This window comes from Leptonychotes weddellii, chromosome 6 (genome assembly GCF_054177405.1).
Source record: "Leptonychotes weddellii isolate Sample4059 chromosome 6, ASM5417740v2, whole genome shotgun sequence".
Classification (NCBI taxonomy): Eukaryota; Metazoa; Chordata; class Mammalia; order Carnivora; family Phocidae; genus Leptonychotes; species Leptonychotes weddellii.
In genome coordinates, this window is record NC_138374.1 from 134341336 (window position 1) to 134365784 (window position 24449).

A 24449-nucleotide genomic window follows, 5' to 3' on the forward strand; every position below is an offset into this window, starting at 1 on the left:
CACCTGCAGGAGCCGGAACCTGGAGGCTTACTCGCAGTTGCATCATCCTAGGCCTCCTGAGGTGGCCCCTGCGCTCCCGTCCGTGTTTTCCCCGACTCGGGGACCCCTGTCTCCACCGCAGGACGGTGGGGGCCCCTGTAGCTTCTGCGTGTGGATTCAGGAAGGAATACAAATCAGACCTGAGGCTTGTTTGAACCCCCACCTTGAAGGGGCTCTACTTCCCAAGCTCAACTTCGGGGAGGCCTGCCAGACTCTGTCTCAGGACGGGAGGCTGAGTCTCCGAGTGGCTTTCCAATGACTTTATGCTGCAGTCCCACCCCCCACCCCCAGACTCCTAGGGTCCTGGGGTTACAGGACAATAAGTGCCTCCCAGGCCTCCCTCTCTGGGAGGAAAACTTCCTAACGACCTTAGAAAGTTCAAGAATTGATCAACTTTTTTTTTTTTAAGTTTATTTATTTATTTATTTGAGAGAGAGAGAGAAAGACAGCATGGGGACGGAGAAGGACAAGCACACTTCATGCTGAGCTTGGAGCCAGACCGACAGGGGGCTCCATCTCACGACCCTGACATCATGACCCTGAGATCATGACCTGAGCCAAAACCAAGAGTCTGCTGCTTAACCAACTGAGCTGCCCCGGTGCCCCAAGAATTGATCAACCTTTTAATCCCCTCTGCCCTGAGGAGTTTAATATGGACGGGAGGCCACATGGAGGGCGGCTGTGAGAGCCAGCAGGGCCCCCGGAGAGCAGCCCCTTGCCTGACTCCGCCTCGGGCAGGCAAAACAGGGCCCAGGGCTGGGATGCCCTTTCCAGAGCCACACAGACCATTCATGGCACACCAGACAATCTGGTCCTGAGCTCTTTCCACGACAACGGCCTCGCCCAACGCCAACCTTCTGTCCTCTGAGCACAGGTAGAACCTGTTCCTAGCACTGATTCATATGCTGCCCTGCCTGGGTATTTATCTTGTGTTCTGTGCCATCCTGCCGTCTAGACTCTGGATCCTAAGTCTCTAAGGGAAGGCGCCGTATCTCACCACAGCCTTTTATGATGCCAGGCCAGAACGCCTTGCCCACAGCCATGCTCAATAACTGTTTATTACTGCCATGGCTGCCAGGGCAGATACAAGACGTGTTCTAATCTCAGCTCAGCTCGAATTTGCCGTGACCTCGGGAGAGCCACACACTCCTCTGGGCGACTCATGTATTGAGTGAGTTAGACCCTACATACAATTTTTAAGGTCTTATTATGTGGTTCCATGAAGAAACAGAGTCCTACTGAATAAGGTGGGATCTTGGTACAGAACGCCAGACTCTGGATGAAAACGCCTCCTCCCAGGATGGCCTTTGGGAGCAGTCCCCACTCTCTCTGTGTGGGAAACACAAGAGTAGACCCTTCACTCAGAGAAGCGGGGGAAGAAATAGCAGCCATCAGGAAAGCCCTCAGTGCTGAGACACAAGGGGGCTGCAGGACGCAGAGCCGGGCTGGGTCCTGGGCCAGAGTGGTCGGCTCTCCAAGCCCCGCCTGGGTAGCAGTAGGGAGGGGAAGCGACGCATCCCGGGGGGCACAGGGCTGAGCAGGGCCCGAAGCAAGGGTGGGGGAGGCAGGCTGAGGAGCTGAGGTCCATGGTCCCTAACCTGCTGCCAGCCAGTCCCGTGAGGCCTCAGGGTACAGCGGGTGCCTGGGGAGGAGCCAGACCAAGGTCTCAGAGAAGGGGTCCCGGAAGGGGTCGGCCGGGGGTCTGCGCCCCTTCTACGGAGCTTAGCCTCCCCAAGAGCCATGGAAAGAGCCCGTTTGTTGCTTTTGTATTTGGGGGTGGGAGGGTTGTGGGGTCGGGGTGGCATGGGAGGCAGAACACAAGCTGGTGTGGGGTTGTCGTCCCCAGGCTGAGGAGACTGGGCCCCTACGTCTCGCACCGGTGCCCACCCCGCTCAGCCCCCTCGCTGGTACCCAGCCACTTCCCGGCTTCCCGAAGCTGCCAGCAGGCTGCGGGAGCTTACTGCCCTGTCCGCCGGGAGACCCTGTTGGCCGAGGGAGGCGCAGAGTCGGCCCAGCGACTCGGCAGCTGCGCCCGCCTCCCGCCAGCACAGCGTGCGGGCCAGGAGGGGTGCGGGGGTGGGGGTGGGGAGCAGGGCTCAGTTCCACATCCCAGAACCCCAACGTGTCCCCTTCTCTCAGGCAGAGAGAAGCCTGAAGGAAAATCAGCCCCTGGGCAGGAGACGCAGGACGCGAGGCGAAGAGCCCAGCCCCGGGGACTGCGAGCAGGTCCTTCCCCAGCTCAGGGCCGCAGTGAGGGGAGAAGGCTGGCCTCAGGCGCCGCTCCTGGGGAGTCGTCCCCTTCCCCCCCCACCCCCGCCGTCATTTAGCAGTGTGGCCATACTCTGCAATTTTGCTCCCAGGAAGACCCAGGGAATTAGAGTATTTCCAAAGAGCCAAGGTTCTCTTTCTAGGAGAGTCCAAAGCCACTCTTGTTTTGGTCTACAAAATGCCCACGAGCAGCAGAAGGCCCGATGCCTCAGCGTGCCACCCCAGGCCCCGTGGGACCTGGCCCCAGCCTTGTCGCCTCCTCAGCTGCGCCCTGAGTAACTTGCCCTTCCCAGCATGACCCGTGCCTTCACGGCTCCGTGCTTCCACGGCGGAACTCCAGACCAAAACTCAGATGCCTGCTCTGCTGGGCAGCCTTTCCAGGTGCCACCCCCAGTGCCCCGAATGCTTCCACGTGCTATCAGAGCGCTCCAGATACACGGCACGCGACCGCACTGGCTCGCCCCCGTTCCTCCCCTCACCCCAGCTGTGAGCCACTCAGGGTCGGGGCCGGTTCCCTTCGTTTCTGCACCCTAGCCGGTGTCTCAGGGCAGACAAAGACGCGCCTGAGGGAAGCCGGAGCTCCGGGGTTCCACAGGAGCCCCGCCTGGGGGACTTTTCACCGTTTCTGGCAGAGCCTTACTCCTTGGGCCCCCGGAGACCCAGAGACAGCACGTGAGGTCACAATTTTGTGACTTCCAGTCGGGGGTCACCAAACGCGAGGGTGCGGAAGAATATGAACAGGTCATGTGGGACCGTCTATTTTAATGAAACTTGCTATTTATATATTTACACACACACACACACACAAAGGAAAAAAGAAAACAAAAATAGATATTACAGCTTAATAAAATTACAACTGAGCACTGTGAGCTGGAGGCGGGACACGAAGCCAGCAGCCCACCCCCCCTGCTGTGCAGCTAAGGGTCTGGGGCCAGGACAGCAGGGGGGAGACAGTGGGCATGGCCCCCAGAGGGCCCGGCCTGCTCCTCTGGGCTTCCTCGTAGTTTGTCCCTGGCATTCGGCCTTCCTGTCCTTCTTCCTGGTCAGGAAAACAGGAAATGGTTGGGTACGGGGTGGGGTGGGCTGGGGAGGGCGGTCCTGGGCAGGATGAAGAGAAGGGGGACCCTGAAGAAGGTAAGTGAGGGGGCGCAGCTAGGAGTCGAACAGGAGTAAGAAGCTTCTGTTTCCCATCCCAGAATCTGGCAGGGGTGAGGACGAACCATGGAAGGGGAGATGGGCAGGGGGAGCTGGAGAAGACAGGTGACTTCTCCCTGTCTCTTTTGGGCGGTTCCACTTCTTTACATTAATTCCAGTCTGAGCAGGCCCAGAGAGGTTGCAGTGACAAATTAGTGGTTTATGTCCCTGTGGGACACGTGGTCTAGGACATGAACGGTAGAGCTGGTGGGGAAAGCCGGGCTCCCCCTTCAGTAAGACACAGCTCCCGGCTCCCGGGGGGCAATGAAGAGGACGTCGGCCTTGGCATTGATGCAGTAGGTGACGACGAGAGAGAAGATGAGGGTGCCGAAGCCCACCGTCAGGGTGATGAACTGCAGGAGGGTGGGCAGGGAAGGACAAAGGTGCTCTCAGAACTCAGCCCGGTTTCATCCCAATTCTGGAGCTGGCTCCGAGCGCTGAGTCCTGAGCAATCAATCGGAGGCAACATCTTCCCACTTGGGAGACCGAGTCTCTCCATTTGGAAAGAGGAGTAAAGGATCTCTGTTCTTCCTTCCACCTTGTCTTACTTAAGACTTTTAGCACCTTGAAGTTAGGATCCATGACTTTTGACTCTGGTGGCAATTACATCACTGACTTACTTGTGACAGGTACTCAATAAACGGTGGATCCCACACACATCCCAGGAGCAGCAGGGGGGGACTGCTGGCTGGGAGTGGAGGGGGGGGGTCCCCAGGCAGAGGAGCACCTCCTTGGGTCTCCATGGGAGCCTCTCTCCAGCGTGCACATAGACTCAAACTCTCAGTGCAGATAGGCGTCCTAACGGGGCATGCCAGCTGACAAGGGACAGAGCTGCAGAAGCTTTCTGTGGCACATCTGGGGCCAAGGGGAGCTGGGAGGGGTGTGAGGGCAGGGGCAGCAGAGCGAGGGCAAGGTCATCTCTGGCCCATCCCTCCCGGCTCACCTCCAGCTCTCTGCTGGCTATCAGAAATATGCGGGCTCGGATGTCTTTCCAGCGGCTCTCAGTCCACGTGGAGTACTCAGTAGAGCCCCACTGCCTCAGTTCAAAGGCGGGGGACAGGGCCCGGGCCAGTCGCGCCGTGGAACGCACACAGCGCGGCAGCCGGTCCGTCTCGCTGGAATTCAGAGGGCCCTGGACCCACACGTACTCATACAGCTGCACGGGAAGACGGGCCACGGTGCGGGGCTGAGGCGGTCCTCTCTCACCCCGGACACGGTCTGCTTTCACCCGGACTTCTGCCTCTCCAACACTCCAGTCCAAGGGGCCGCATCCCTCCGCCTCTCCATCCCAACCCCTTGGGTCCAACTGGGCCTAGGATATTCTCCAACTTCCCCAGGGGAAAGGGGCCCTCGGGGCACCTCCCACACCCACTACCACTCACATCCTTGTTTTCAGTGGGGACTTTACTTGGATCCTGGCACTGCTCTCGGGTAAGGTCGACTAGCTGGCCGGTCAGATTTGCCAAGGCATACTGTACCACGTAAGTGGTGTTGGTGGGGCTGGAGACAGCGATGTAATGCTGAAGGGGCCCGTCACCTGAGTGGAGGGGAGGATTTGCAGGGTGGAAGGTGGGTGCGGGTGGGAGACAAAGAAGAGCCCGAGGTTGGCAGGAGCCAGAGAAAAGAAGGTTAAGAGAATGAATCCCATACATACCAGGAGAAAGAACGGAAAACAGGGGAGAAAAAAAGGAGAGGAGAAGGAAAAAAAAAAAAAGTAAGGATTAAGCCGAGATGGTCTTTCTCTGTCCCTCGCCTAAGCCGAGGGTGCCACGCCCACAGCGGGTGCTTACCCAAGTAGGACCTGAGGTCCTGCCTAAGGATAGACTGGAACCAGGAGTTGTTGGCTCTGACCAGGAACCCATAGAGCAGGCGGGTTACCTAGGATCAGGGCAGTGAGAAGCAAGAACCTTGTGACCTGGAGCTCAGGGAGAGTTCTCCGTGGCAACCCTGTTGTGGGCCAGGAGCCGGGCAGACAGAGGCGGGCTCACGAGGACGCAGGTGAGGCCCACCCGGGAGTGCCCTGGGGCATCGGGTATCCTCACTGGCACGCCGGGCTCCCAGGTTCGGGAGAAGAGACAAGTGACAGAGAGGAGGGGCAGGCTGCTGTGGGAACAGAGCTGGCGAGGAGGCAGGGTCCGCCTATTCTTACCGTGTGGGCATCGGCCTGGATGGTGTCGCTGAAGTTGGTTCCTCCCGCGAGCTGGTACAGTGCACGTCCCAGCACTGTGGCCACAGCTGCCAGGGCCTGCGGCAGGTTGAGGAGGGGGGCTTAACGGCCCACCTCTTCTAACCTCCAAGCAGCTTCACCGTGCTCCCCGCGCTCCCCCCCAGCCCAGGTGAGTTCTACCTTGGCAGTGTCGGTCACGAAGTTCAGGTCCTCCTCAGGGCTCTGCCACTCAGGGTAGCTGACGTTAATGTTCTCCGCAGTGTCGTACATGCTCTGGTAATAGCTGCCGGGAGAGCTGGCGTGAGCCTCGGCCTCCCTCACAGGCCCTTCCTGCAGGAGTAACTCTTTTCCTCCTCCTGGGTGGGGGGGGAGGAAGAGACCACGAGGGTCCCATACTGAAGATGGTGTGGGGACCGAGAGATGGGAGAGGAGTGGTTAAATACAAGGACCTTCCTGACAGACAAGGGAGAAAAGGCAAATGAGATCAGAATGCGGGAGTCTCCCTTCCGGGGAGAGCTTCAAATGGAAGAGACGCTCTCCCCACTGTCTGGGCTGGAGACACGCAGGACGGCTGGGAGGACTTTCAGGGAGCACGCCCGCCATCACCAGAGCTCTTGTGTGGTGGTTCCAACAAACATTAGCACTGAGGGTGGCTGGGGGCAGAGGGAGATGAGCAGGTCTGCTCCCAGACACACAACACTGCACTGGGTCCAACCACCCTCTGCTCCCCGGGGAGCCCTGCGGAGGCACATCCGAGAAGCCCAGAGGAGCGCTCCTAGCCTTCAGCACTGATATACGCCGGCCCCACACAGAAGCAAGGCCGAATGTGTGCAAATGATGACCATCCCTCACCCCAAAGTGGTGCAGAAGTCAGACATGGAGGAGAGGGCTGACCTGAGGCACTGGAAGTGTCCCTACCCGAAATAAATGAGAAGGTGCTCCTTGGCTGGGGTCAGAGAACTGGAACTTAAGTATTTTTACTCAGAAACCCATTTGGCCTCATGGCAGAGGGAAGAGAAGCGGGGGGCCTAGCAATCCAGCCCGAGTGAGAAGTTCCCTGTTAGCCTAGGGCTTCAGTTAGGGGCAGTCTGGGGTGCCCAGAACCAGGACAGAGGTGACTAACAGGGCCTCACCCCTTCTCTCTGGAGTCCCTCCATCTGTAGGGGACACTTTTACCCCAACGGCAGGAACAGGTTACATTTCAGAGCACGAGTACCGTCTGCATGCAGCACAGCACCCCTGGGCGGCCCCCCACCGGCCAGCTCGCCGTCCTCCAGCCGTGGGCGCTCCTGTTGGAGATGCTGCCCTCTGCTGGCAGCTCTGGGGACCCAGGCCTCGGGGGAGCTGGGTGAGGCGGGCCAAGTAAGGATGGTCTGTGCCAGGGAAGGCTGAGCGGGGCCTGTTCTCTAAGGTGACACCAACTCAGATGAGGCGACCGGCTTGGATGTGAGCAGGCTACTGAGCAAAGAGCACAGATTGACCTGAGATCTGGAGAGGGTACTGTGGGGTCAGGGGAGAGTGGTGATCTTTCTTGACACAGAAGACACTCCCCTCCATGGACCCCAGACTGCAGAACAGATTCTCTCCCAGAACGAGGATGCAGTCTAGGTGAGTCTTACTGGTTATGGAAGACAGTGGAGTGGTCCGCGAGAACAACGCCGGAGATGTTCCGAGCCCGAAGAAAGCGCTGCAGGGAAGACGGCGGGAGGGGCTGGGACTGGTTCAGCCTCCGGAGGGCCACAGCAGGGACGCCGGCGCCACTCCTCTCCAGCGTGCTCAGCAGGGCCTCCACCTGCGGGACTGGGTCAGCTCAGGGCGGCTGGGCACAGGGCGGCCAGAGGTCTCTTCCAGGCCCTCTCCCTCAAGTCCCCAGCTTGGGAGCTGCCCCCAGCCCTCTTGCAGCCCAATTCCTCAAGCCTTTGGGGACTGAGGCTGAGTGTCCTGCAGCTCACACTGTCTCATCCTCACTGGATGCTCAACTTCCTACTTGCGCAGGATCACAGGAGGAAGTTGCCCCCACAAAACTGCACTGGACGCCTCACAGGAGCCCAGAGCAGGGGGAGCGGTTAAAATGGGATGGGAGGAAGACCGCCTCACAAGAAAAACAGGCCTAAAGCTGGGCCCCGAGAGGAGGGATGGTCTTGAACAAGTGGTGAGGAACGTGGAAGAGAGCTTGGGTAGAGAGTCTGACGCAGCCAGCAATTGGGCAGGGCAGCCCGGACAACTGGGTCAGTGCGCAGCACAGAGAAAGGGAGCTAGTCATTTCCCTGTCTTCTGCTAGGCTCCGAGTCAGCGAGCTACCCATCCCAGGAAATCAGACAACCGGGCGCCTGGGTGGCTCAGTTGGTTAAGCGACTGCCTTCGCTTCGCTCAGGTCATGATCCTGGAGTCCCGGGATCGAGTCCCGCATCGGGCTCCGGGCTCAGCGGGGAGTCTGCTTCTCCCTCTGACCCTCCTCCCTCTCGTGCTCTCTGTCTCTCATTCTCTCTCACAAATAAATAAATAAAAAATCTTTAAAAAAAAAAAAAGAAACCAGACAACCGAGCTCCGCTCACGGTTCTTCCCGGGGAGCTGAAACGGCCATGCTGTTCGTCCTTTAGCTGGCACCTGACCCGAGGTCCTGTCTCACAGGCCCCGGGGGCCAGTGGGGGGTTAAGGCCTGGGCAAGGGGGGCCCATATTCTGAGCGTTGAAACAGGAAGTGAGGAGGAAAGATGCTCAGATTACCTGATGCTGTACGGATGCATTTTTCTGAGACATGGGGTCTGTGTGCATCCAAAGCTCTAGTGAATTTCTTAAGGCCACCTGGGGGAGGATGAAGATGCAACATGTATCAACGGTGTCCACTGTGGCCCATAGCTGGGAGAAAGGCGTAAGGTCAGAGAAAAGTCGAGGGGAGAGGTGGCGGCACCAGCAGTGAGGACAACAGGACAGAGGAGGCGGCATGAAGTAGGAGGGAGGGGTGAGGACGCGCTGCACACCTGTCCCAGTTCCACGAATGACTCAATGTTCTCTAACTGCACAGGGAACCTGCCCGTCTCCATGTCGTAGACCATCCTTGAGCTGCCGATGTAGTCAAAAGTTTCCTGAGGGTGAAGGGGGGTGGGCAAGGGAACAGAGATTCCCAAGGGTCAGGGCAGGCTCCGTCCCGGAGGCCAGATCGCCACGGCTCAAGGCATGAAGGCTATAGGCTTGTGTTGTCGCAACTGCCGCCGGCTCAGGAAGTCCTGTGACTCCACCCTCCGCTCCCCCCCACCTCCCAGCTGTGACTAGCCCTCACACGTGTGTACCACAGGACTTCTCGAGCCCAGAAATGGGAGAGCAGCCTCCCCCCGCCTCCCAGCTGTGACTAGCCCTCACACGTGTGTACCACAGGACTTCTCGAGCCCAGAAATGGGGAGAGCAGCCTCGGCAAAGGCCCGAGGCGAACATCAGCTGCTACGTGCCCGCTCCTTGCCTCTCCCTCCCCACTGCCGACTCAGCCACGGCTGCTATTCCCTGATTCCAGGGCCAGGCTGTGGTGCCAGTGGGGGGAGGCAGGAGCCTCAGGGCCCTGGGGTGGGAGTGGCAGTAAAAGGCTCCAGAGAATAAAGTAAAAGGATGCCTCCAAAAGATCGCATCAGTGGGGAGCAAGGGGATTGGCAGCACAGTGATTCCAGGTCAGGGTGCAAAGGCTTCTGAAAACGTGGGACTCCACAGGGGAGACACATGGAGGCACATCCAGAAGCTCTCTGCCGAATAACAACTTAGGTCCTAAGTGCCCAGATCTTCCCCAAATGATAGCCACGCCCACACTGATCCTGCCCGCCGGCCCCCCCCATTCCACCCCAGCCAAAGAGCCCGTACCCCTTGGAAGAAGACGAACATGACATTGCGGGGAAGGGTGGCCACATCAGGGGCCTTCTGCAAAGCTTCAGCAGCAGCCAGCTGAGTGACGAAGGAGGCCACGGCACTTTCAGCCCCTGGGGCCACATTCCAGAAAAAGGAACGACTGTCCAGCTGGGCACAGCAGAAAAAGCAGGGGAGGTAGGCTTTGAAAACAGCAATTAGGACCAGGCCCCAGGTCCCCAAATCCATTCCAGCCAAGAGAATGTTCATATCCTGGCATAATGGCTAAGCCGGGGAGCCCCAGAGCCCAGACCCCTCTCCACAGAGGCTCCCCACCATAGCAACTTGGAAATCTGATATACCCGCGAGAGGCCTGCCAGCCTGTTCTATGCCAGCCCCATCCACCCTGATCAGGGGCCAACACTCACCCGGGTCGCAGCAACCACAACCTTGTCGTCAGGCTCTAATGTCCCAGATATATTTATAGGCTTAAGCATGCTCCATACATTGTAGTCGGACAGGGGGTCACAGACGATTTCTGAGCAGGACACAGGGAGAAAGCAACAGAAGTAAGGGAGAGCGCAGCCCCAGACAATGCCTGGAAGACTCCTCTGCCCACTGCCCCGTGGACCCTGTCATCATTTCCTGTCTCCGCTGCTCTACATTGGTTTTTCTGCCCCGTCCATTTCAGGGACAAGGAGCTTCAATTGTTCAGAATCCTTTCCGCTGCTCCCACCGCACGCTCCCTGCCTGTAGCTGTCCCTCCAACACTCCCTGGTGCCCCGTACACCGGGCAAGCCTTGGACCTGTCCTACCTGGGTTGATGCTGAAGGTGCTCTGGATGGAGCTGCGCCGCATGCAGGTGACCGTGCTGATGACGGCATGCATGTGGGAGAAGAGCTGCATGGCGCACAGCGGGAAGGTAGGCGCTGAGCCGTTTGGACTTAGGTTGTGATCGCGGTAGCACTAGGGAGGGAGAGGGAAGCACTGAGACAGTCCGTGTGGAGTCCCGCCCAGACTTCCCAGAAGGAGGGCCCAGCCCCATCGGGAAGCCGCTCTCGCATCTGTCCCTGAGCTAGAGTTATCCTGGTACAGACCCAGGGTGTCCAAGGTCCGAGAGAAAACCTCACCAAGGGGTGCAAAGGGCCACAGGCTCAATGACTTAGTTGGGGTGGACAACACGACCCCATCGCAAACGGCCTGGCCCAAGTTTTTAATGTGATGTGATGTACAGAGCAGTGAACCAAGGATCAAAAATCAAATTCAAGACCACTTAGACATCAACTCACCATGTAACCATGGAACAAATCTCTTAATCGCTCTGCATGTCAACACAAAGAAGCTAGACCACAATTAGCATTTACTGCAACTAAAAAAGAATGTCAGAGGTCTCAACACTGAATCTCTCAATTCCTAGTCTGACGTTCCTAACCAGGGCTCTACACTTTATTTCACATCAAAGAACGTTTATATTTTCTTCCAGCCTGAAAGCTGTCAACGCTGTAAGAGCTGGCAGGACAGAAATGGGAAGGGAAACATGAAAAAAATAAGGGAAACGTGAGAAAAATAAAGGCATTGGCTCTTCTTGGAGCAACTGTCTTTCAGAGGGCGCGCTGGTAGATGAGGTCCCTGCAAACAGGTGGAGTGCCTACAAAACTTCTCTTTGCAACTGGAATTGCTAGGAGCTGGCTGTCATTACCTGCTTGATGACCTTGGTTTCATTTTCATCTTCAAGAAGGAAGATGGGGAAACTGAAGTCTTCATAAGCCAAGCCATCACCCAGGGGGTTCCACTGGATTTCTCTGCAGTGAGCAAATTCTGGCCCGTAGGAGTTGGAGTAGATGCCTGAAGGGGTGGATGTGGGACAGACTGTTGGGACACTAAGCATTTAGGGACCAAGCGAGGGAGGAACGCTAGGATAGGATAGTGTTGGGACCAAGAGTTCCAAAGGGAAGGGTGACTCAGAGAAGCAAGCATCAACCTGTCACCACCTACAGTAAAACAGACAGGGGTAGCAGGGAGCCTGAGGCTGGCTGATTAGGGATCCGAGCGTGACGGGAAGCGGAAGAAGGGGAAGCAGCAGGCAGAAGGGATGAACGGTACAAAGACAAGACACAAAAAACACTATCTGCTACTTGGGAGTCGGCTGCTCCCCCTACGCACAGACAGATACACAGACTGACGCATACCCCTGACCCCTCCAAAGACACGAGGTCGAAGCAACAGTGAGCTCTGGGTGACGGGAGGTCCCCCGATCCTCTGGGGCTCTTACCAAACCCATCATTGGGACACTGCACGCTAGGAGAGAAGCCTGATGTGGGGCTGGGCTTGGCCAAGGACACGGCCAGGCCAGCAATGCGGCTGGTTCTCCCCTTCAGCTTCTCCATCAGATTCCTGGAGTAGGGAGGGCAGGCCAGGAAGGAAGACAGGAAGGTTATTAGTGGCCCAATATCCTGCCAAGGATGGAAACAAATGGAGAACTCATGGAACCCGACCTGTTGACTCCTTGCTATGCCCCTGAAACTAATGTAACGTTGTGTGTCAACTATACACTTATAAAAATTAGAACAAACCGCCCCCGCCGCTGACTGTTGACTCATTTCTTGCTTCTCCATCTCTAACTCCTAAGTGAGGACGATGACCCAGCCTGAGCTCAGGGCTTAATCTCATCTACCCTGTCCCTGAGGGACCCCAAGGCCCCTCCTTCCTCCCTAGAGCTCTAGTTATGAGGTCACCATGATGATTCCACTGATGGTGCATGTTTTCTTCTAAGACTCCCTCCCACCCCCCCCCCCCGATCAGACCAGGACAGCCAAGGGAATTTTTTATTCACAGGTGTGAGGATGGTCCCCCAAGCCTTCCCTTCTCTGGCTGTGGTTTCCCAGCAGACACACACAGCCCTCACCTGGTGAAGAGCGTGCCCTCCAGCAGAACCACATAAGGGGGGTTGGGGCCGTCGGTCAACACCCACTGCAGGTCCTCTTCCTTCTCCACTACGTGGATGACCCCTGTGTCCCCATTGACGGAAGCTGCCGGGACAGAGTGGGTCACATTAAAGCTCCCACAGTTGGGGCGCCTGGGTGGCTCAGTCGGTTAAGTGGCTGCCTTCGGCTCAGGTCATGATCCTGGGATCCTGGGATCGAGCCCCACGTCCGGCTCCCTGCTCAGCAGAGAGCCTGCTTCTCCCTCTCCCTCTGCCTGCCTGTATGCCTACTTGTGCTCTCTATCTCTCTGTCAAATAAATAAAATCTTTAAAAAAAAAAAAAAAGCTCCCACAGTTGACAATTCTGACTTTGCCTCACTGATTCTGCAGATCATTTATCCCCCAAACATGGCACAGGACATTGGGTGAATGCCGCCAGCTCCAGGCTTAGACTTGAACTGAAGGCTGAGTCGCCCGGCTCCATCTGAAGGCCACCAGCTGGTGGGCCTGACTGGAGAACAAGAGTGCCCAACAAGTCTCCTCACCAGAGGCTTTAGTCACTAAATCTCAGAAAGGCTTACGGGCATTTTCTTGCCCTCTTCCCTCAACCTCATTTAGCCATACATACAAATTTCCAGAACAGCAGACACCGGAGTTTTCAAACCCGTATTTTCTCCAGGAAATGGCAGGTTCTAGATCTCTAGCTCAGAGTTCTAGCACCGAATCTTCCTTTGTGAGAACACATGTGCAGACTCCCTTGGGTTTAGGAGAATTCCTGGGTCTCCACTCCTATGCCCTATTTGGGAATGACTTTACTTGCTTTTAGCCAGTTTTAGGTAAGGTTAATCAAGAACCTTGGGGTCTCTAGAAGACAGCTTCCCAACTGATGGGCCTTGCTGGATTAACGATGAGCTGACATTGACCCCCCCCCTCATTTCTGGGGACCTAGGGTTTCCAAAGACCCTAGGCTGGTCACTCCCAGCTACGAGCAAACTCATCCATTACCCCAGGATGCCCTGCAAATATCATCCATTTCAGTATATGCCAGGATGCCACACAAGTAACATTTTCTATGTGTCTCATGAATGACAAAGATTAGGACGCACTGCAGTAGAGGATCGATAGTTCATCGTCCTGAATGCCTGTCAAGTCCCTAGTGATCCATGTAGAGACATCCTATGGTCTCCCCGTGAGCCTTCTCCCCAGGGAAAATTGGATGTGTTATTCGTATATTGTTTTAGGGCAGTAGTTCTTGACTCTGGTTGTGCATCACTTTGGAGTTTTAAAAAATACAGATACTTGGGCCTTATTTCAGATCTACTAAATTAAAGTCTCTAAAGGTGAGGCCCAGGTATGTGTACTTTCCAAACTTGCCATATATGGTTCTTTTTTTTTTTTTTTTAAGATTTATTTATTTAGAGAGACAGAAAGAGAGAGAGTGCACCTGCATGAGCGGGAGGGGCAGAGGGAGAGACCCTCAAGCAGACTCCATGCTGGGCTCGGACTCTGACATGGGGCTTGATCTCATGACCCTGAGATCACAACCTGAGGCGAAATCAAGAGTCAGATGCTTAACCAACTGTGCCATCCAGGTGCCCCCCTCATATGGTTCTTTATTGTACATAGCCAGTCATGAGAATTATGGTTCTAGGTCAAGCCAGTGAAATATTTCTAACTTGTGCAAAACCTTAAGCACATTCTGACTGCCAGCCAAGTAGAAAGTTTCTTCCATGGGATTTGGTAAAATCTGGACATGGAAGCAAGTCCCCAACCCTCAGCTATATCTTATACTAAGTAATAAGTTCATGGTGATGGTGATAATAATAAACTTTAGAGGAATATCAGAATCTGGAATAACTTTAATAAAGATCTAGCTACCAGTGGCAGTTCTCAGTCTAATGAAAGGCAATAGTCCTTGCCACATAAAACACAGAAAAAGGAAAAGCTTTTCTGGGGAACAGAGCATGTTTCACTGCAGCTCCAAGGAGCACAGGGAGAAGATGAGCCAGGACACTGGAATAAAACACCCGGATTCTAATCTGGATTCCAACTGGTGACTGTGTAGTCTGGAGTAGCTTGCTCACTTTCTCTGGGTCTTCAATGAGGAGAAACATTTTCACCCTTATTCATCTCATACTTTGGAGACAGATTAAAAAAGGAAAGGAAGGAAAGGAAAGAAACCTACACATAGCCCCCTTGGAGCACTTTAAAAGGGGCCAATAGGGCTCAATTGTTAGAGTGTGTGACTCTTGATCTCTTGCTTGAAAATAAAATCTTAAAAAAAAAAAAAACTAAAAGGGGCCAATAGAAGCAGAGATTCAAACCTACATCTTTTTCTCCTTAAGTTTATCATGCTAGCAATCCTAATTAAAGAGGGGGTAGCTTGCTCAAGATGGACAAATATGAAGTAAGACTTAGAGATAAGTTGAAAAGGAGCCAAGCTCTTCACGAGGAAGTGGCCAGAGTCCAACCCCTCCCTTCTCGTTTCTCTGCACTGGCACTTGGCTTATTTCTACAGGCTATTGCTTTGCTTCCCACAGAGCTGCTCTAAGAACATGAAGCAGAATGACTCATTCCGAAAGAGGGTATCTGAGAGCACACACTTCCAGGAGGATGGGGGCCTTGGCCTTTTGGCACTAGAGTGGAGTCCCAGCAACGCCAGCAGTCTGAGCTCAGCCCACACTGGACCTGGCTCTCTTCTACCCACAAACCCAGTTGAAGAACTAAGTCTGGATATTTTATTTGGAACTGTTTGGAGCCAGTTAACCTACCTCCAGAACTTCCTGCAGCAAGGACATGGCACAATTAACACAGAGTATAGCTCAGGGAAGGATGGGTGGAAAAGGAGTACCTACCACCTTAAGCAAGCCCTTCACTTCCTGGTGTGTGTGTCCTCCTGCCAATCTGGAAGGTTTCAAGCAATCCCACAGTACTCCTGAGACCATGCTGCTCACTCAGCATCATCAATAAGAGTCTATAGAAGGTAGCTTGACTTTCAGCTTTGTGCACCTATATTCTAGCCATTTTTAGAGGTGTAAACTGAAATTCCGATGTGACCAATTTGATGGTGAAGAAACAAAGTTTTGGAGCACCTGGGTGGCTCAGTCAGTTAATCATCTGTGTTCGGCTGAGGTCATGGTCTCAGGGTCCTGGGATCAAGCCCTGCACCGGGCTCCCTGCTCAGTGGGGAGTCTGCCACCCCTCTTGCTCAGCCCCTCCCTCCTTCTCCCTCCTCCCTGCCCCTCCACTCATGTGCACACTCTCTCTCTCTCTTTAAATAAAATTAAAAAAAAGAAAAAGAAGAAGAAGAAGAAGCCAAGATCTGACTCTAAGTTTCCTGCTTACTGCCCAACTGCATTCTGACAGAACAACTATTCACAGAAGAACGAAATCTGAAGACAACAGGTGAAGCAGCAGAGGAACAGGGGTTCAGTCTTCATCTTGCTTTCTCCCCTTGCATGGTTTTATAACCATACTGTCCTGGTACGCTGTTCTGGAACACATTTACAAAGCATAAAGACAAATCCAAATGCTTTACTAATTCCTCCTGCAGCTGTTTGGCTTTCTCATATGTCTTCTCTTCAAACAGTTCACTGCCTTAACGAAGCCCATTTCGGTTCCAAAAAGATTGTTCAGAGTGCAAGTGATGGTGGGCTCCACAGAATACGAGGCTTCCTTCTCCTTAGAAAACAGTTGTTTCCTACTTAAACTAGTGGATGGTTAAGAGTCCAGGCTTAGGGGGCGCTTGGGTGGCTCAGTCGTTAAACATCTGCCTTTGGCTCAGGTCATGGTCCCAGGGTCCTGGGATTGAGGCCCACATCACGCTACTTGCTCCACAAGAAGGCTGCTTCTCCCTCTCCCACTCCCTCTGCTTGTGTTCCCTCCCTCGCTGTGTCTCTTTCTCTGCCAAATAAATGAATACAATCTAAAAAAAAAAAAAAAAGTCCCAGGCTTAGAACTTGGACCATGGGGCTCGATTCCTAGCTTCATCACTTAATAGCATGATGATCTTGGAAAAGTTACTCAACTTCTCTCAGTCTCAGTTTTGTCATTTGTAAAACAGAGATAATAAGAGAATCTACTCCATGGGGCTGTTGTGGTGGTTAAAGAAGATGCATTAGAAGAAGCTTAAGAATGCAGCATTTAGGGGCGCCTGAGTGGCTCAGTCGTTAAGCATCTGCCTTCGGCTTAGGTCATGATCCCAGGGTCCTGGGATTGAGCCCCACATCGGGCTCCCTGCTCGGCGAGGAGTCTGCTTCTCCCTCTCCCACTCCCCCTGCTTGTGTTCCCTCTCTCGCTGTGTCTCTCTCTGTCAAATAAATAAATAAAATCTTAAAAAAAAAAAAGAATGCAGCATTTATAATTATCTTGCTTGGTTTGACAAATGGTTCTCTATCACCTCCGACAGCCTAATTTGTGTGCTGAGACTCCCAAGCAGAGCCTGGATCTTTATATTGAGGGCACAGACTGAAATATCAATGGCCACAAACACAAATCCCAACCTCAACTCACACTGGCAGCCAATCTGATGAGTGGCATTGAGCAGACGGACACAAGGAGCTGTTTTATTTAAGGAGATGTAGATCTTCCTCTCCACTGAATTTCCCCTGCAGAAACCTGATCAGAAGATAAAAAGCGTTAGAAAAAATTGAGAGACATTGGCACTCTCAAGTCATTCGCTCGCCGCATGGCTTGGGTATATCATACTTTCTAAAATGGGACTAATGGCCATTCTTCTCACTTCCTGGACACATTACTGGACTGGACGAATGCACCCAGCTAGGTGCTGCAGAGAGTTACTACAGATTTCACTTAGAGGAACTTACGTCAACACAGAAAGAAAGAAAACTTCACTTCCTAAAAGAAGAGCATGTAACCTCGGATGTACCTGTTCCTGGTTGCATGGGTGAGCGCACTTCTGCTTCCTACCTTTTATGTATATACCTCCCTACTTAACAAAAGGGTGCTAGTCGAAGAATAGAGGTTACAGTAAAAGGTCTTTGAGACATTTGTACAGGAATCTGAACAGAACTGGGAGAAACCTTTTGCCACAGATCTGTCAGTTACTCTAACATCCGTAGGTCATTTGTGTGTGACCACAGTGTGGGGCGACTCTAGTTTCTCTGTTGGGAATCTTTAAAGACAACATGAATCTGGGGAAAGGATTGGTCATAGTTATACCCAGGCACGTTTGCATTTTAGGGCTTGACCACCTAGGAAGACCTATACCAGGACATAAATGCGTGTAAGCAAACATTTCTGTGCACTGTCAATGCCTCGAGTTCCTTGAATCATTACTCCACGGCCTAAACAGTTAAGAGTACCCAGAGCCCAGCTTTGTCTCACTTCACTGGTAAGACAAACTGAGGCAAAGCACAGGGACGCGCGGGTCTGTGGGGGAATCAACAGAGGAAGGAACGAGGAATCTACTCTCTGAAGCGCCGCACTGCACCCACACAACGAGGCCGCTTTCATCTTCAACGGTCTACACGCACGGCAAGTGGAACTGACACCTGTCTTTTCTGACGCGCGGGTGGGGTGGCTGGGGCCGTGGGGAAAACGAGGCAGCCGGACAAAGTGGGCGGGCCAGGCTGGAAGTCCAGGAAGAGGCCGGAGGAGGAAATGGGGGACACGATGTGTCGCGGGGGAGAAGGGACCCTCAAGTCAAGTCCAGGCAAAAGGGGGAACTTCTGTCGCGGGAACGAAAGAGAAAGAGGATTTACAGGGTGCGGGGACCCAGGGGCGGAGGGGACCAGAAGAGGGACGACGGCGCCCGCGGCCCGGCCGATCCGGACGGTTCTCCTAACACGCCGGAGCTCACGGGCGGGGAAAGCCTCACCTCCCAGCAGGACGAAGAAAGACACAAGGCGAAGAAGTCTCCGACTCCCCGGATCGGCCGCAGGGCTGCCCCCAGCCGTGGCCATCTTGCCTCTCGGCTGAGCGGAAGCTACCCCTCCCCTCCTGTCCGGCAGTGGCTTCTCTAGGCCAACACTGGTGCCGTCTCTGTGGTCCGGGGCTCCTGGGACCGGAAGTTCGTGTCCGGGGAGCTTCCGGGAGGTGCAGCGGAGCGGCGCTGACGTGGAGGGAGCCGAAGGGCCGCAGGGAGTGGCGGGGCTCGGGTCGGTGCCTCGGAGCCCCAGGCCTGAAGGATGCTAACCAAATTCGAGACCAAGAGTGCGCGGGTCAAAGGTAATGGAGAAAACCAGGGGGAGCTCGGGCTCTGGGTGTCGGCGCGGCGCTGTCGCGGGGGGCGAGAGAGGCCGAGTGGGGCCCACCGAGCGAGCCCGGAGGAAGAGGGGAGGGCGGGTCGGCCTGGCGGCGGGTCTGCAGCGCTCTCTTCTGCGGAGCGCCCTCGGGATGTGGTTGACCTGTGGCGGTTCCCGCAGCGCAGGAGGCCCGGTAGGCCTGCTCCCAGTGCCTTCCGTTCCCTCTTCTCCTGGGGCCACTGCCCCCGACTTTGCTCCCGTCCCGGGGCCCTGTGACCTGTTGGCTTTTTGATGACCGTGTTGTAGGGAGTGGCCCTGGGGATCGAGTCTCGACCTGTGCCATTCACATCGAAGTCTAGCATTTTCGGAAATGAGCACCGGCTACCTCTCTTAAGGGGGCGTTGGCTGCACCTTAGCAACGTCCAGTGCCTCCATTGGGCGGTATTTCCTACCTGCAAACAGGACACTGAGGCCCGTAACCCCATGAAGTCTGAACTTGGTGAGTTTGCCAGGTAAAATACAGGACGCCTGGTTAAATTTGAATTTCAGATAAACAACGAAATAATTTTCAAGTATTGTTCGCTTTTTATGTGAAGTTCAGATTTAACGGGGCATCTTCATTCTTATTTCCTAAATATGGCAACTCCAAAGCTTGAGTATGAGTGGATGGAGGTGGAGGGCAAATGATTGAAAGAGCAATAGTCGTCTCTTAGAATGTTAGAATGGGAAGGGCAGAGAAGTACGATCTGGCGAGACCCTGAAAAATATATGTACATATATCTTGAATATTTAGTAAGATGCATTAGAACAAGGTGTTTGGGAACTTGGTGTTTGGAGTCAAAAGGGCTTTGCTTTGGAATCCTGAAACATCCCCTAACAAGGTGTATGATCTTGAGCAACTTACTTAAGGTTTCTAAATCTCCACTTTCTCATCCCTAAAATGCAAATAATTAACATTTTTCCTTAGAATTAGAGTGAGATAGTGTATGAGAACGCTCATTACAGTGCCTGGTGTAGACTCAGTAGCTCAAAAACTGGAGGCCGTTGTTCATGTGGGAATAGATTCTGAGCAGTTTCTAAGTCTTGTGGGAGTCTTGATGGAATTTATGGATGGCTGAAATGGGTCTTCATGATCCTTGAACTTTCCCTTCTCCTGATTTCTCACTGGGCAGTAGAGAAGGAAAGTGGGTGAAAAGATGTTAGAATATATGCGAGTTACTGTCTGTTAATGAGTATTACTACATATCATGAAGGAAAAAAATAAACAACTTTTAATGGGAAAATAGAAAACTTAGAAGAAGAAATGTAAGTGTTCAGTAAATAAATGAAAATATTCTCCAACTCACTAATAATGAAAGAAATTAAAAAAAAAAAAAAAAAAGGGACGCCTGAGTGGCTCAGTCGGCTAAGCGTCTGCCTTCAGCTTGGACCAGGATCCCAGGGTCCTGGGGTGGAATCCTACTTCGGGCTCCTTGCTCAGCAGGGAGCCTGCTTCTCCCTCTGTGCGCGCTTTCTCTCTCTCTCTCTGACAGATAAATTTAAAAAAAAAAATAATAATCTTTTAAAAAAACTTAAGTATCCTTTTTAAAAAATTTTAGATTAGTAAAACAAAACAAATAACCAATAACATCCATGTTGGGCACTGTGTGCAAAACTGCTATCTTCAGAAACCTGATGAGACTGTATATCCCTAGTTTTTTTGCAATCAGATAGTATCTATGGAAATGTTAAATGCACATACCCTATTCCTGAGCAATTCTACTTCCAGGTCTTTAGCCTAAAGCAGTAATAATGCAAACAGGCTAGATTATGTGTAGAAGTATTTTCTTTTTTTAAAGATTTTATTTATTTATTTGAGGGAGAGAGAAAGAGAGACAGAGCACAAGCAGGGGCAGAGGCAGGGGGGAGAAGCAGGCTCCCTGCTGAGCAAGGAGCCCGATGTGGGACTCGATGTGGGACTCGATCCCAGGACCCTGGGGTCATGACCTGAGCTGAAGGCGGACGCTTAACTGACTGAGCCACCCAGGCGCCCTAAAAGTATTTTCTTTAAGCTCTATTTTCTGATAGATGAACGTCAGGGAAAAAAACTTAAATGCCCATCACTAAAATAATTTTAAAATATGGTACATTTGTATTTTGCTGTTGTTAAAAAGAGAGATCCATGGTATATAGCTAAGCAAGAAAAGAAGTTTGCATAACGTATTTCCATTTTCATAAAATGATATGGTCTGCATGACAAATCTGAAAGGATACACTCCAGACTGGTTGGCAGTTGTTACTTCTGTGGACTTCCATTTCCAGTCATGATGGAGTAACAGAGACCAGAGTTACCTTTCCACCTTAAAACAGCTGCACAACTGAACAAAATGTGTGAAACAAAAATTTTCAGACACTGCATGACAGGCAGTGCAGGAGAGTGATTCAGGGAAATAAATAAGGTGAGTCCTATGATTGTTTCAGCTTACTACCTGGAGAGTTTCCAGGCTGCGGTATAGGGAAGGGGAAAGAGCCCTGTGGTCTCACTGAAGACAGAGTTTGCTGGACAAAATACCAAAGAGTGAGCTGCACAGGGAATGCTGGAGTTCTCCAGGGGATGCTGTCAGGCCTTTGTCTGAGTCCTAATCTGCATATGCATGTGAGGAAATGACCTAGAACCTGGGAAAGAACTCTAGAGAGAAGGCAGAATAATCCCTGGAGCTCACTTAGAGCTGGGAATAGTTTTGTGTTCCTACTAGCCAGAATCGAAGGCCTCCTAATACTGCAGGGCATCATCTAGAGACCTCAGGTGGTATTGCCTTAATAGTGGTGCCAAATTAGATCTAGACTAAAGGCTGTTGTGGACCCACACTAACAAAAGTAAAAGCAAACTTCAAAACAAGTAACCTCACAACATCCTAAAACAAAGTCTAGCAATGTAACAAAATCCAGCACCTAACAGCATAAAATTCATGATGTCTGGCATTCAGTGAATGAGTGTATGTACCTAGGGTTAACTTAGCTCTTCGCTTTTCTTGTCTAAATTGACAGGATGCCATTGTGGGCCATGTTTAGCTCATTGGATCATTCCCTGTTTGTTTGTTTTTTCTCCCTAGGGCTCAGTTTTCACCCCAAAAGACCCTGGATCCTGACCAGTTTACACAATGGGGTCATCCAGTTATGGGACTATCGGATGTGTACCCTTATTGACAAGTTTGATGAACATGATGGTAAGATAACAATTTCTAGGAGGAAATTAAAGAGATATAAATATTTATTGTCTTCTGGAGTAGTTTAAGCTTTCTTTAGGTTTAGAGAATATGGATGGGCTGGATCCTGAATAAGAATCACCTTAGAGATTAGGAAGTACAGCTCTCTTTAACATACATTGCTTGCTTTTTTCCCCAGGTCCAGTACGAGGCATTGACTTCCATAAGCAGCAGCCATTGTTTGTCTCTGGAGGAGATGACTATAAGATTAAGGTATAAAGGGTCTGTTATGATTAGGAGTAAAGGATAGGATTTGGGGTTTGGCCGTTGTGGAAAGGACTAAAAACAGGACATCGCATTCATACAGAGCTCAGGCTTCTGATGTTATCAGGGACACTTATCCAGCAAACATTTATTGAATACTTACTGTGATAACATCAGACACTGTTTTATTTTTTTGGGAATTCAAAAATAAATAAGAAATGATCTCTGTTCTCAAGAAGCTTTTATTTTAATGGAGGAGATACATATACACCCTAAATAATAGCATGTACAGTTTGCTGAGTGATACAATAGATAACCAAAGTGAAAGCAGCAAGGACAGTCCAAGTCAAAGACAGAAAGGCATGGCACAGCTGGATACATCTGAGAAATGTAATTAGTTTTGCGTGAATAAACTCTGGAGAGAAGGTGAGAGAAGAGCCAGAAGATGAGAGGGGCCGGATCCTGGAGGACTTATTTGCAGTGCTCAGAAATGTGGATGTCATCATACAGATAACAAGGAACCATTACAGAGGTTTAAGTAGAGGAGTGACATCAGGTTCACTTTTTTTTAAAGATTACTTGGGTGGTAGTCTAGAGAAAGGACTGGATAAAGCGGGCAAGCCTGGATGCAGAGATGCCAGTTAGGTGACTGTTGCATAAGCCTGACCTCAGGCGGTAGAATTTCAGAATGGAGACAGAGATGGAATTGAGAGCTTAAGGAAGGGCATCAATGAGTCTGCTGGAGGGACGGTAAGGGGAGACAAATGAGATGACCTTTATTGCAGGCTTCTAGCCTACGTCACTGGGTACCATTCACGGGGAGAGGAAAAACGAGGAGGTGCAGTTTTCCGGAGTGCTGGGGGAGGATGGTGTCTTGGTCTGTTGGGGCTACTATAACAAAATATCACAGCCTGGGTGGCTTATAAACAACAGAAGCTGACTTCTCACAGTTTTGGAGGCTGCAAGTCCAAGATTAGGGTGCCAGCACAGTCCGCTTCTGGTGAGGTTCCTCTTCTAGGCTGTAGACGGCTGCCTTCTCTCTGTGTGTCTTCAAATGGTGGAGGGGGTGAGGGATTTCTGCAGAGTCTCTCTTATAAGGACACTAATCCCATTCAGGAGGGCTCTACCCTCATGACCTAAGCACCCCTCAAAGGCCTCGCTTCCTGATGCCTTCACATTGGGCATTAAGATTTCAACTTATAAACTGGGGGGAGAACACAGACATTCAGTCCACAGCAGACGGGTAATGAATACCGTCTTGATACTGATGAGTTTGAGGTACCTAAGGGGCAGTTTGTGGAGATGTGTCTGCACTAGAGTCATATTTGGGAGTTGTCCTCATGAAGGAGGGAGCCAAAGCAGAGGTGGTAGAAGGTGTCCCTCTGGGATCATGTTGAATGAGAAGAGAAGCTGTCATTTAAGAGCTAGAGTAAGTAGAGTTAGTATAGGAAAGAATGATTTTAGAGGTTGGAGATGAACCAAGGGGAAGAAGCAGAAGCCTATTGGATGCCAAGGAAGGAGAGGATTTGGGGAAGGAGAAACTGGTTGGAATACATAAGGACCAAGTAACCTTTGGATTGCTTAATTAGGAAGATGTTAGTGATCCTAGCACCTTAATGTAAAAGTGAGGCAGTAGAATATAGGCAGCTCTTTGAAGAAGCTTGGCTGATAAAAGCAAAACTGGAGCCAGAGGCTTTGAACCTATAAAATAAAAAATCAAAAATTTCTCTTTACTTCCACAGGTTTTCATTAAGCATGTGTATCCAATCAAACCAGTGAAATTTACTTCATAAAAAAGATACTTTTTTCAGAAGCTAGCTCAGAAAGTTATGTTTTAGATTACACAGCATAACTTAGGTGACAGGCGTGACAAGTGATGGCTGCCCACAGAGAAAAGAGGCCTTAGAATTATAGGAAGGACAGTTCTTTCTGTTTTTTAGATTTTCGTACTGCATCCTAGGGGCGGCTTGTGGAAGCTCAAACCACGTGATAGACCTCAAAAGCTCCTAGGGATATCACTTTATATAATATTTTTAGTAAAGTATTTGTCATTTATATTGATGACCATCGACTATCAAGAATGGTTAACTTGGGTTCCTTATAATCTGTTTAAGAAAGGAAAGACTAGGTGACATTTGAGAAAAAAGATTTATTCCCCAAATCATTAACACTTTTTAAAAAAGACTATTTTCCATTTATATGAAATGTCCAGATAGGCAGATCAGTAAAGACAGACAGTAGATGAGTGGTTGTCTGAGGTTGGAGGGGTTGGAAGGAAATGGGGAGTCACAGCTATTGGGTATAGTTTTGGGGGGGGGTGATACAGTGTTCTAAAATTGGTGGTGGTGACGGTTGCACAGCTCTGAAAGTACTAAA

General features: G+C 51.8%; 2 protein-coding genes across 6 annotated transcripts in view; one reads left to right on the forward strand and one right to left on the reverse strand.

Moving 5' to 3' along the window:
- Positions 1-3052: 3052 nt before the first annotated feature.
- Positions 3053-18414, reverse strand: NCSTN (nicastrin). Of its 4 annotated transcripts, XR_014146631.1 has the most exons (18): positions 18258-18414; positions 16931-17035; positions 12401-12524; positions 11768-11889; positions 11195-11340; positions 10311-10461; positions 9924-10033; positions 9514-9666; positions 8649-8753; positions 8395-8472; positions 7288-7460; positions 5849-5951; positions 5651-5746; positions 5292-5379; positions 4884-5038; positions 4445-4657; positions 3528-3854; positions 3121-3346 (listed from the first exon to the last, which is right to left on the reverse strand). XR_014146631.1 is itself a non-coding variant. In XM_081825324.1 (17 exons), exons 1-17 carry the CDS (start codon positions 18340-18342, stop codon positions 3732-3734), a joined length of 2130 nt encoding a protein of 709 aa, XP_081681450.1. In that variant the 5' UTR covers positions 18343-18414; the 3' UTR covers positions 3053-3731. The 4 variants fall into 4 exon arrangements, 3 of the variants coding, with proteins under 3 accessions (XP_081681450.1, XP_081681451.1, XP_081681452.1); XM_081825324.1 differs by having other exon boundaries at positions 3053-3854; XM_081825325.1 differs by lacking the exons at positions 3528-3854; positions 4445-4657 and having other exon boundaries at positions 3053-3346.
- Positions 18415-18449: 35 nt separating this feature from the next.
- COPA (coat protein complex I subunit alpha) overlaps positions 18450-24449 on the forward strand; it is a 44227-nt gene continuing 38227 nt past the window's right edge. For both annotated transcript variants that reach the window (XM_081825322.1, XM_081825323.1), the window contains exons 1-3: positions 18450-18607; positions 21717-21830; positions 22009-22082. In XM_081825322.1, the coding sequence (XP_081681448.1) occupies positions 18568-18607; positions 21717-21830; positions 22009-22082 (228 nt within the window). In that variant the 5' untranslated portion in view covers positions 18450-18567. The remainder of the gene's footprint in view (positions 18608-21716; positions 21831-22008; positions 22083-24449) is intronic.